This window comes from Phyllostomus hastatus, unplaced genomic scaffold (genome assembly GCF_019186645.2).
Source record: "Phyllostomus hastatus isolate PE091 unplaced genomic scaffold, TTU_PhHast_1.1 phas_scaffold_129, whole genome shotgun sequence".
NCBI classification, from domain to species: Eukaryota; Metazoa; Chordata; class Mammalia; order Chiroptera; family Phyllostomidae; genus Phyllostomus; species Phyllostomus hastatus.
Window position 1 is genome coordinate 28,484,581 of NW_025334009.1, and position 12,383 is coordinate 28,496,963.

Sequence of the window (12,383 nt, forward strand, 5' to 3'; positions counted from 1 at the left end):
CTCTCTAAAAATAAATAAATAAATAATCTTTAAAAAAAATAAAAATAAAATACAATTTTAAGTTTGAACTGCTTTTGTGATATTTCTTGTTTCCAATCCAGGGAGACTGCTCTGTACATAGTATGTATAATTGAAACTTTAGAAACTGGATCAGAATTTGCTTAGAATGGGAAAAAAATTCGTTCTGAATCCTTATCCCTTTTCACATCATTTCAAAGAAATGCAAATACCATGGTTTAAAGTCCACAAAAGTAAAAGATAAAAAGTCTAAAGAAACCAGTATCATGCTCATTTCTCATTTAATCTGAACTCAATATTTGTTAATAAAAAAGAGACCTATGGTGGGAAGAAAGACTAACAAAAAGGCTGATGAAAATATATAGATTTAAGGAAATGATAATGTTCTCATATTTGGATGATTTTTGAAAAGTAGGTGGGGAGCATATATCTTAACCAGATTGTTGATTGAGAAATATATATACCTCTCATAACTTGGGGGGAATTTGGCTGCGACTCAGTTTTGCCAAATGTGAGTGTGTGAGGGAGGGCTGTCTCCCTGTGGAAGACTGCCTTCTGTTGGCATCTTCAGTATTTCCACCTTGTAACATCATTCTTTCAAGTTGTTAAAGTTAACCAACATGGGTCACTCAATCCACTCATCAAGGTGCAGGTATCACTGCCAAAAACTTATACTTTTTCCTGGGAATAGTTCAACATTTTTTAGACCTAATCTCTGGACTTTTTATCCTTAAGGTACTGACCAATGCTACTTGGATGAATCTGACCATCTCCGAGGAGACTTGAATGTTGAGTTTCCATAAACTGAGAAACCAGTCATTTTATGTTTGGAGCAATGCTGAAGTTCCAAGAAGCTGCCAAATATGTGAGTGGGTCAATAGCCATTTCCAGGTATCCAAAGACCTTAATCGCAAGAAGATATGTGCTTCAACAGAAACTCGGCAGTGGAAGTTTTGGAACTGTCTATCTGGTTTCAGACAAGAAAGCCAAACAAGGAGAAGAGTTGTAAGTAAAAACACCTTTTTTTCTACAAATCTTGACTTGGCTGCCCATGTGTGCAACTTTTAGCTGATTAAAAACATGGAGTACCCTTCACTTTGACTTTTGTATTAAAGAATGTAGTAAGAAATTAAAAAAACTCCTTGAATGATGTCTTCAGGTAAGATTTTTGAAGGCATTTCAGCAGGTGAGTAAAGTACCCAAATGACTTAGGAAGGGAAATGGGGTAGACTACATGAAAATAAAATGTTCATGCATACTGGAATCTCAGTCACAACATGACTTCAACTTGATTGGGCCTTCTTGAATGATAGGATAAGAATTGTTTATAATGACTGCAGTTTTAGAAATGGTATGAAATGCAAATAAGTGGAAATTCACATTTGAGGTGTCTAGGGTGTACTAGAGGAACTATGGTGTCAATTTTCTTTGCCTTTTTCTACAGAAGAGTTTTTCCAAGTCTGTAGTTATACAGTTTTCAAATTAGATATGCAAACCAAATAGGGGCTCCCATTTAAAATCAGCTTATGTTGATGAACTTATTACTTCTTCTCCTTTGATTTGATTGGACCTATAAACTTCATAGCAGAGAAAAACACTGAATGCTGTTGAGTAGTACATCTCTTACAGAGCAGGATGAATCTTCATTTTTAGCTTAAGATTGTTTGAATTTGCTGCAGTGAAAAGTTAGTTGGAACTGAAGTGAGGATAAGAAACTTGCATGTCAGAAATAACAGGAGGAAGAGAAAGCGGAAGAAAGAATGATCTAAGAAATAAGCCATTAATTGAAGAACACGTTCCTGTCCCGTAATCTATTTTGAGGCTACTCTAAATTCTTTCAGCTTTATCCCATTGGATTTTTAACTGTGGGTTTAAAATCAGCATGATAAACAATTTTCTACTTATTAACATTTTGTAGGAATTATAAAGGTGAATGTTACTGATACTACTACTTTATTTTAAAAGTCAACCTTTTAAGGGGTCTCTATGTCCAGAATTTTTAAAATTATCTTGAATTCATAGTTTTCAATAAACTCCTACCTGAAGAATGGTGACAGTGCTGGTACTCTTCTGGTGTTCTTAAAACGTGCTTTAAACCCTGGCTTGTGTGTGTCAGTAGATGGAGCACAGGCCTGCGAACCAAAGGGTCGTTGGTTTGATTCTCAGTCAGGGCGCATGCCTGGGTTGTGGGCCGGGTCTCTGGTGGGGGGCGCATGAGAAGCAACCACACATTGATGTTTCTCTCCCTCTCTTTCTCCCTCCCTTCCCTCTGTGTAAAAATAAATAAATAAAATCTAAAAAAAAACCCCAAATTAAAAAGAAGAAACATGCTTAAGAATCCTACTGAAAAGAATTTTTCCCTTTTGAGTCCTAGAGGTACTCTTCCAGCTGTTTAAAATATGATGATAAATTTCTGAAAATTACTAGAGAATCTTTATGGAAACGTTGAAAGTAAGACCTAAATCTGACTCAGGACTTGTAAAACTACGCTTGTAAACTCTGTATCCAATTTTGGTTTCTTCAACTAAGGAGGAATATGAAGAATTTTAAAAATTCACAGGAGGGCTAAAAAAAAGTTGATTAAAAGGATGTAAAGTAATGTGTGAAGACCAAACTTGAAAGCTAGAGACTTGAAATGATGCGGGGCGGGGGGGGGCAGGGCGTGTATAAAGAGAAAGGGAGGGGGGAGGAAGGAGAGAGAGAGAGAGAGAGAAGAGGGGCTGGTTGAGTGGGAAGTGGTTTGTTAGTGACCTCTCCTGTGCCTGAACTAGTCTTAAAACATGCAACTTGAGCTGAAGATGACAGACCAGGCCTAGGCGTGCAGGATGAAGCCAGTACTGAGGATGCTTGACAAATCATCTGATGTCAGAAGGTCTAGTCTAGAATCTCTGCAAAAGGAACCATTCATCATCAGAATCCCTACAATGTGTTACATATTGGCCACATTCAGCCTTCAGATATGGTTTTTTGGCCTGTATAGTGCTTCTTTTGAAATCTAAATTAGTTGGCAGCATTTAAAAGTGAGCAGCTCTAAAAAAAAAGAGAGACCCAAAAAAGACTCATAAAAATTGACTCATATTTTTTCTTGAAAAATACCAAAAGATTTGGTAACATTTGCTAGCATTGCTGTCTGTGTAGCCAGCATGGGCTGGAGCTGGGTAGCAGCTGGCCTCTTAAGGCAGACCCTGTGCTCCAATTAGCCACATTCCTGCCATTCCTCCTGGTCTCCTGTACCTATGCACACCTTTCCACCACCTGTCTACCTTTGTAGACATTTAATTTTATAACTCTCTGCTAAAATCATGAAGAATCATGAATATGGCTGCTCACAAAATCCGAACCTGTTAGGAAGAAGGCAGCACAGTGTCACAGTTAAGTCGACAGGCTCGAGGTGAACAGGTCGAGAAGCAAAGCCAGCCCTGTTCTTAACTATAAGCTTAAGGTTATGCAGGTTCCTAGTCTGAGCTTTAGTTTTCTTATCCGTAAGTGGGCATAATTTACAGATAAGAAGGATTGTAATAAGGTTTGGATAGATATTATGTATGTATAAAGTATCAATATAAGTATTGTATAATAAAGGCTATAATATTAATAAATATCAGATATATTATATTTATTTGTAAATATATGTATAAAATATAAAATACAGGTATCATATTGTCTTACATATAATTATTACTCAACAGTTTAGATTCCTTTTACTTCTAAACAATCCAAGTTAACAAATAATTAAAGGATGCCTAATGAAACTTGATCTAATCAGTACCCAATGACTATAATTGGAATTCTCTATTAAATGGAATGTTTTCTTTTGCATTCCACTTTTAAGAGACAAAAAAATCAAAGAAATATGGCAAACATTTTTAAAACTTCTTTAAAGAACTTTCTTGAGCTTGTAAACATTCCATATTTTTTTGTAGTTCTATACCTGTTCAAAAGAAATTGGCCCTCGGAATGTTGACCTTTTAGCTGTGTAAGATAGCAGCACGTCTGTAATTGTTATGTAACTGGAAAGGCCAGTGTTCGTGCTGCCTGTCACCTACCAGACCCTAGAAGCAGAGACTGGGGTTGAATCTTTACAAGCACTTTATTCAGATGGTCGGTGATCTGAGAAGATGGTGGATTTGTACCCTAACAGACCATCTTAAATTCTATTTTAAAATGGTCCTTTTTATGAGGAGAACAAAGTGTAAGTAAGGGGTCTGGAATTCAGGGAAAAGTTCATTGGATTTAAAAAAGCAACATTCTCGCCCTGGATGGTAGTCTTTATCTGTGTCCTGGGCCTGGAGTACAAAGGCTCAGGCTGCTTCGTCCTCCTGGGGCACCAAGGTGGAAGTGCTTATGGTCTCCTGGAGTCAGGGTGGGTCAGACCTTCAGTCCCTGGGACAACAGCTTTGTACACGCATTGATTACTAAGCTTGTTAGCTATTACTTAAACTAAAATTTTTCCAACATTTGAGTCCCCCATCAGTTATATTTAATACAAGTATGGAGAGAGGGAAACCAAACTCATAGTTTTTATAGAGTCTTTCCCCAGGGCATCGACAGTTGAACCTTCAGTTTGTGCACAAAGCACATTATTAGCACCACCCTTCTCTAAGCAGTTTGGTTGGGTAAGGTTTTCAGTTCTCTACACACCAGGCCATAGATGCTGGAAATTGGGTAAATGTTAGAGATGGATAAAAAATTAATTCTTAAAAAAAATTTTCTATAATGTTTTGAATACTGTTCCCTTAATACATCAGAGTAGCTCTGACATCCCTTTATTGTTTTGCAGACACACCCCTAACCTTTGAGATAATAAGGAAAGAGATACTGTTACATACCGGATTATCCCTTGGTATTTCTTATTAAAAGAGTAACTAAGAGAGACAAGGAGTCCGAGATGGTCTGCAGGACAGTTATTGTGAGCCCCTGTGAAATATAATATACACTTTTAGATTAATCAAAGAAAATGGGACAGAATATACAGTGTTTTTAACTTTTCCATCAGCACAGTGCAATTTATCAATGTGCCATTTGGGGGCACCACTCTACCACTGACATTTTTCATATATTGTGAATTTTAATTATGAGGTAAATACCATATTCATTTACATTTTTATTGACTTTCTGCATTATCTATGGGATAAAAATTGAAAAAGCACTACAGGCATTGCACTTGATTAATTTATATTTGAAGAGAACTTTCTTTTTGGAATAAATATCTGGAATTCCTTTTTTAGTTATCACAGTAGAGTAAAATTAAACTTAAAATGAGCAGTGAATGAGATAGATTTTTTTCCTTGGGTGTAGTCTCCATCATGAAATTCATAAAACAATATTTGGGGATATTTTCTTTCATAATTATAGAAACTCTGGTATAATGGGTGTGAGGATGTTAACTGATCCCTGAAGAGTGTTCTAATTCTAGTTCATAATGTTACATTTTTGTTAATGTGTCAAAAATTAACTTTTTTAACTTAATTTCCTTTTTTTCATGAGACCGATAAGATTTTGATGAGCCAAGAAGGTTTTTTTGGCCCTTAGCATACTACGTGTAATTTAAAAGAAAGCTGTTAGGGAAGTAAGTTTACCCTAAAATAAAATACATGATTAAACTTGTACATGATCACTTATTAGTGATAAAATACATGATTAATCATGGCTACAGCTGCAGTGAATTTCAACATTCACCTTAGCAACATGGAATGCTAATTATAATGGTTTTTAAAATTTTCATCACAATTAAGATACAGTGACATTATTTTGTGGAGGTGATTTTCTGCTGTCATCTTTTGCTTTTTGAATTCAGTACAGTTTATGTATTAAACCTTTGCCTTGGACTGAGCACCAGGGAGGACACTGAAGCAATAGGAAATAGGGCTTGGCTCTCAGGAACTTCCAGTCTGGAAGAGACAGAATTAACATACAAAAAGACAATGATCAAACGGTGCGATGCTTAAACAGCTGTGTGGCTAGTTGATCTTAGAGATGTTGGAATGGTTGCTGCCCAGCTCCCCTTCTAGCTACATACAATCATTATCTTACTAGCTTTTGTGTGCTAAGAACTTCTATTTTTTTCCCTTGTTCCTGTCCCTATAAATAAATATTCATATATTTCTCTGAACTGTGTGCCTGCTACACATTGGCCTTTGCCTCAATATGGTCAGCACAGTTAACATGGAAATACCTTCTCTCTCCACATGGCATTTCTCCCCAGTATCAAATGTCTAGCACGAGATGAGGACCAGGAGGTAAATAGGAAAGGCCGCCAAGTCCTTAGAGAAATGTCCTCAAGCGCACGCACTGAGGCCCAGGCCTCCTGAAAGAGCTCTCAGGCCTGTATTAGAGTAGATTTTCTAAAGTCCTAACAAGCAGACTTTCCACACAGCCACAGGGACAGAATGGAGGAGGGGGGCTAAGTTGCTGCTAGTCACACTCACGCAGCAGAGAAGTGGTCCTAGATGTTAAGAGTAAGGGGAGTGAAAAGTTATAAAGGGTTGATAACAGTTTAAAAACCCACAACAATCTGGGTTCATCGTTGTGAAGCTAAGTAGCTCTCCTTCTTCCAGTCTCTCCTGAGAGCATCTCAGACTTACAGCCCAAGGCCAAAGTGCTGTGTTGCTATAGAATGACCAGCAGGATGGGGCCTAGGATGTCAGTGCCCCTGGAGGACAGAACCGTGGTTAAGCCACCACACCAAGGTTCAAGTCTCAGCTTTTTGTCCTAATATACTTAGAGATGGTCAGTCTTGGTGACAGGCTTATGTCAACTAAATTCAGACAAGATAAATCTATAAATCTTGATGCTATTTTTTAATTCAGGGCCTAGAATAGCATCTCCTTTCATCTACCCTCCCAGCATTTTCTGGTACAAGTTCTAGAGAAGTGGAATATGTGATCAGAAGTGAGAATATAACCAAAAGGAAGTAGGTGGAATAAGTAGACAATTATTTGCTTAAGCCAGATAGAAGGTCCCTTCCTCTTAACAGAGAACATATTCTAAGTGGCCATTTTGGGGGGAACCCTCAGACCCAGTACGTGTCTCATGAATAGCTCCAGATGCACACACATGCAGCTGTCCTTTGAGTACCTCCTTTTCCAATGTTGAAAGTCACGCGCATACATTTTACAGAAAGTGCAGGTGTGCATAAAGGGGGAAGGTAATCCATAACCCTGCCACCCAACTTCTGTCTTTTCTGCGTGTACTGACAAACACTCATTCTGTCTCCTGAGGAAACATACAGCACTGGTCGCAGTAGTTGTCTGAGAGTTGGAGGATGAGGAGAAGAGACTTAGTTTTCACTGAAACTTTTTGTGCATTTGGAATTTTGTACCATGCACAATTTAAAAAAGAAACTCACAAAATAAAGTTTAAACCCCCCCCCCCCCCCAAATATTCTTTCATCAAGTACCAGTCACCATTTGTTGGTCACCCAGTCTCCTAGGAGCTAGGTGGTTCTCCACCTTGGCTGAACAGTGCACTCACAGTATTTTAAAATACAAGTGCTTTGAGTTTTATAATCTAATACATTCTGACTTCATTGGGTAACCCCCAGGCATCTGGATTTTTGAGAGCTTCTGGGTAATTGAAATGTGCAACTAGGTTTGAGAATATCTATATGATGGTACCCTCTGGTTCCCTAAAAAAACTATTGTGCCCTTTAGTGTCCTCAGAAATTTGACATGATTATTCCAGGATATTCTATCTGTCAATGGTATGACTATGGGAGACTAATGAAAAACAAACGTCAATCACTAAGGAGTAGCAGGCATTCTGTGTCATTCATTTGAAGCATATTTGGGCCAGTTATGAAGTATGGCCACATTTGCTGAGATGCTCAGTTGTAATTAGAAAAAATAGGATTTCATCCATTTTACATTTATTTCTGACACATTGAGAAACAGAGAAATCGGTTTTCATATTGTAAAGTGTGAACTAAAAAGCCTCCATTCGTGTGTAAGTTTTCACTATTTTATAAAAAAAGGACATTATTTCTTCTTAGAGAATTAATAAATTGATTATAGTGGTCTGTCAAACAATTAAAAATGAGCAGTAGTTCTTACTAGAATGCAAAGATTTTATACCTGAAACAAGCTTTCAGTGACTCAGAATGTGACAGTAATTTCTATTTAATAGCGGACAGCCTTCAGCAAAGCTACTGTTTGTACATTGCACCTACTAACACCTATTATTGATTTTCTGTCTGATTCACGTTATCATTTTAACATGTCCTTACTTTCAGTTTTGAGTTGTAAACAAAACATCAGTAGATTTAGTCAGTTCAACCTTGAGCCCAGTCTGTATACGTTTATTAAAGCTATTATTTCTGTATTATGACCAGGAGTTCTCTCCAGTGGGTGTCTGTGAAGGGGAAATCAGGTTATTGAGTGGGCTGAGTTAATTTAATAAGATTCAGTGGTTTATGTGACAGAGTGTTATAAAAGCAAGTTGGAGGAAACTAATGATTTCTTTCCATGTTGCTATTTTACAAAAGAGTTTTCTTCTGTTTTTCCTTGTAGTGATCAGGTCTTTTTCCTTTAAAAATCTTCAGTCTTTTAAGAGGGGTTATGATATGAAAGAATATTAAAGTCCCTTTTAAAATAGTTTGTGTTCTAGAGGATCTTGTGCTTAGGCTCCTACTTGGTAAATCTGAAAAGGGTAGATTTGAGCTTGTGGCTTTGCCATCTCTGTCTGCGATAGAGTTAAGTCTCTGAGATTCTGGGAGATGGAAGGGAAAAAAAAAGATGCAAGGGTGTGCAGTTACTTTGACTTATCTCAATCATGGTAATAAAGTTGATATTCTGGAGTAAATAATTTACATTTTCCTGAGGCTGCTTTGCTGCATGTATTAGCATAAAAGAAGCTATGAGCTTTTTATCTGGCTTTTAATATTTACAGAGGAGAGATAACTAATAAATAAATTATTTTGGAATTTGTAAGATGCAGGGAAATCCTCAGTTTCATTGTGACTTGGGCAGGGTGCCAAAAAAGCCTGCTTTGAAGACTGAATCACCAAGAAGCATTTAGAAAGCAGTCAACAACATAAAAAAAAAAAAAGCCCTTCTTTTTTTTAATGCTTTAAAAAATATTACTGTTGTTTGAAAGAAAACAAAAGTGATTTATTTAAAAGAGAAGGATTGTTGACAGGAAAAGAGTTTAGATAAATTACTATAATATGTTTATTAGAGTTTGAGGCTAGCTGTTTAAATCCTTTACTTATCCCACTCTGGTATTCCGATGTTTTGTTCTGGTGGATTTGTGAGTGGGAAACCTAATGGTTTTGCTAACACTGAATACCCCCAGGAAGTAAGGAATATAATTCTTCATTTAAATATATGAGATAGGGGATGATATCTAAACAATTTTAGTAAATAATAATTTAAAAGTATAATTGGATATACTGGTCTCTACCTTGTCATTACTGACTACCCCAAAATTTAAAAACACAAGATTTATGTCACCCTATTCTTTTAAATGTTATTTTCTCTCATTTACTCAGTAAATAAAACAGTTTAAGGATGAGTGTATAATGTATAAAAACTAAAGTTTATGGGTGTAGTATAGTGAATATTCTTCCCCTCCACCCCCCCCCCAATGCCCTTTTTTGGTGAGATATATTATAGCAAAGACTGAGCCAATTTTTAATAGATTGCAGAGGGACATCAGTAACCAAATTCAGGATTTTTAATGATTGGTGTCAGAATATTCTGTGGGGGCTAACTTTAATGCCCTGACCCCAAAGTAAGCATGACACTCTCAAGTATAATCTGTAATGAATCCTTCTTGTTCTTGGTTCTATTCAAGCAGCCTTCTTGGGGGACTTCTACCTCCAGTAGTTTTTGGTGGTCAAACAGCCCAGCACTCTGCCAGGCACACAGCAGGGAGTTCTGTACCAGCATTTACTCCAACAGGATCAGCTGAGGGGAGCATCTTTTTTCTCTGTCCTTTGCCTTCTGAAATGATCTGGTTCTTTATTGACTTATGCTTTGACCTGGGAGTAGGTATGGGCCATTTTTGGTTAGAACCTACCTTTATTTTGAACTGAAAATTTGAGTTGGATACCATCTACCTTTAAATAACTTGGAATGAGATACATCTATAGCTTAAATGTGGGATAAATGAGAAGGTGAAAACTCTCACATTGAAACTAGCTTCTGGCTCATTATTTGACACTTGGGCTTATTTTCCTGGGGAAAAAAAAAGTTTAGCTGCCATGACATGAATGTCTAAATGGTGAGCTTATAGTGATGTACATGACTTAAAAGTCAACAATGGAGAAGAACAACAACCCTTATGTTACTATTAATTTCTTGGTTAATTATTCCTAAGCTTAGTTTTAGAACTAGTAATTTGTAAATTATAAATATTTATTTGGGAAATAGACACAGTTGATACCGAAGACTTCTAAAAGTAGCTTGTGTACTACACTAATTGTGCATTGTGTAAATAATTTTATGTGGGATTAAAAATAAGCAGTTAATATTGTATAACTTCATTGCTTTAAAATATTGTGAAATTAAATATTTGGTCCATAGTTTAACAAGAACACAATCACATATTATTTCTCAGCTGCTTTCATAACCCCCATTACCTGATACTCATAAGTCTGGATAACAGTTTTGAAATCTCTCACTTCCTATGGAACATACTTATTAGTTCAGCACTGCTGTTAGTCATTATGTGAAGAACCCACCTGGAGTTTTAGTGATTGAAAAAGCAAACCCTGGGCAAGAGGAAACTTTTGGGGGCAATGAGCATGCTCGGTATCATGCTTGTGGAGATGGTTTCATGGGCATATCCATGTCAAAATTTATCAAATTATGCACTTTACATGTGTGCAATGCATTGTCTGTCAGTTGTGCCTTAATACATGTGTTTAGAAAATGCAAACCCTGGACCATGAAAAATGAAAACCTCTGAGGTTGTCAAACTGGTTGATGTTGCAGTTGCTAGTGACAAACATTGTGGAATTTTATAGTTTAAGCTCAACATTGCTTTTAATCTTTGGGCTCAGGCCAATCTTGTTTCTGGTTCAGAGAAAAACTATGGGCTTTGTTTTCTATGACTTAGTGAGCAAGTGAGGAAAGAAGGTTAAAGTGTATGTTGATACTCTTATCACACATTTTGGGTTTCCAAGAGTGGAAAATGTGGATTATTGAAGCTTTGCTTAGAATGTGTTTGGGTAGAACCATCAACTTCTCCCATATGTGATAGGCACTCAGCATTTTAATTAAAGTTTTATTGATGTTTCTAATTTCATATTAGTTCAAATTTGGAAAACTCCTGAAAAATCAAGCAGCTGTACCAGCCCTCCCCTAGGGGAGATCTGCGGAAGACTTGTGGCCTGAAAGCCCTTCCTTCCTTCTCTCCCTTCTCCCTGTGCCTTTCTTCTCATGGGCTTTGCACAGACGCGCATAGTGTGGGTTTTGGGCAAGACCGGCCAGTCCACTTGTTACAGTAGTGGATTTACTGTTTGTTGATGTGCTGCTTTTAATCCATGTGCTCTTTCAAAGCTCTTTCAGTACGATGACTATTGAGCTCTAAGGAGTAATTTCTATTATTTTTATAACTGTTTTAGAAATGAAAATTACAAGAAGGATCAATGAGGGATGTGATCTGTAAGGCTGTTTAACATTACTTTAAGTAGGGAAGTGTTTGGATCTTCAGTATGGATGGGGCTTGGCACATGTGAAGTTGAATTTTAGGTGATCCTTACTGTCTTTAAAGAAGTTGAGTTGATAAAAAAACTGTGGTACACTTATACAATGGAATTCTATGCAGAAGAAAGAAAGAAGGAGTTCCTACCTTCTTTCACGGCAGCATGGATGGAACTGGAGGGCACTATACTAAGTGAAATAAGCCAGTTGGTGAAAGACAAATACCATATGATCTCCCCTATAAGTGGAACCTAATCAACAAAACAAACAAGGGAGCAAAATATAACCAGAGATATTGAAATAAAGAACAAACTAACAGTAACTAGGAGGGAGGGAGTAGTAGGATAATGGGGGAAAGAAAGGGAAGGATCATCAAGGAACATATATAAAGGACCCATGGACAAAGCCAAAGGGGGAAAAGATTGAGGGTGGGAGGTGGGGAGTAGTGGGGCAGGGGAAGTGGTGGCAGGAAAATGGACACAACTCTACTTGAACAACAATAAAAAAATTTGTAAAAGAAAATTAAAGAATTTGAGTTTTGAGCTCATAAAGGATAAATTATATTCAAAGGTTTTAAAAAGTGAGAATAGAAGATAATTTCTTATAGCTAAAGCTTATTTCAGCATTATTTTGCTAGTTTTGTATAATCATAAAGACTATGTGGGTGTATACCTATGTATACACAAACTATATATGTATACAAGCATATATACACACAAATGT

General features: G+C 36.9%; 1 protein-coding gene across 1 annotated transcript in view; it reads left to right on the top strand.

Annotated features, from left to right (window-relative positions):
* Positions 1 to 12,383, top strand: part of NEK11 (NIMA related kinase 11) — a 212,562-nt gene that overhangs the window by 2,751 nt on the left and 197,428 nt on the right. Inside the window, exon 2 of the mRNA XM_045856864.1 lies at positions 754 to 1,023. Within this exon, the coding sequence (XP_045712820.1) occupies positions 842 to 1,023 (182 nt within the window). The 5' untranslated portion in view covers positions 754 to 841. The remainder of the gene's footprint in view (positions 1 to 753; positions 1,024 to 12,383) is intronic.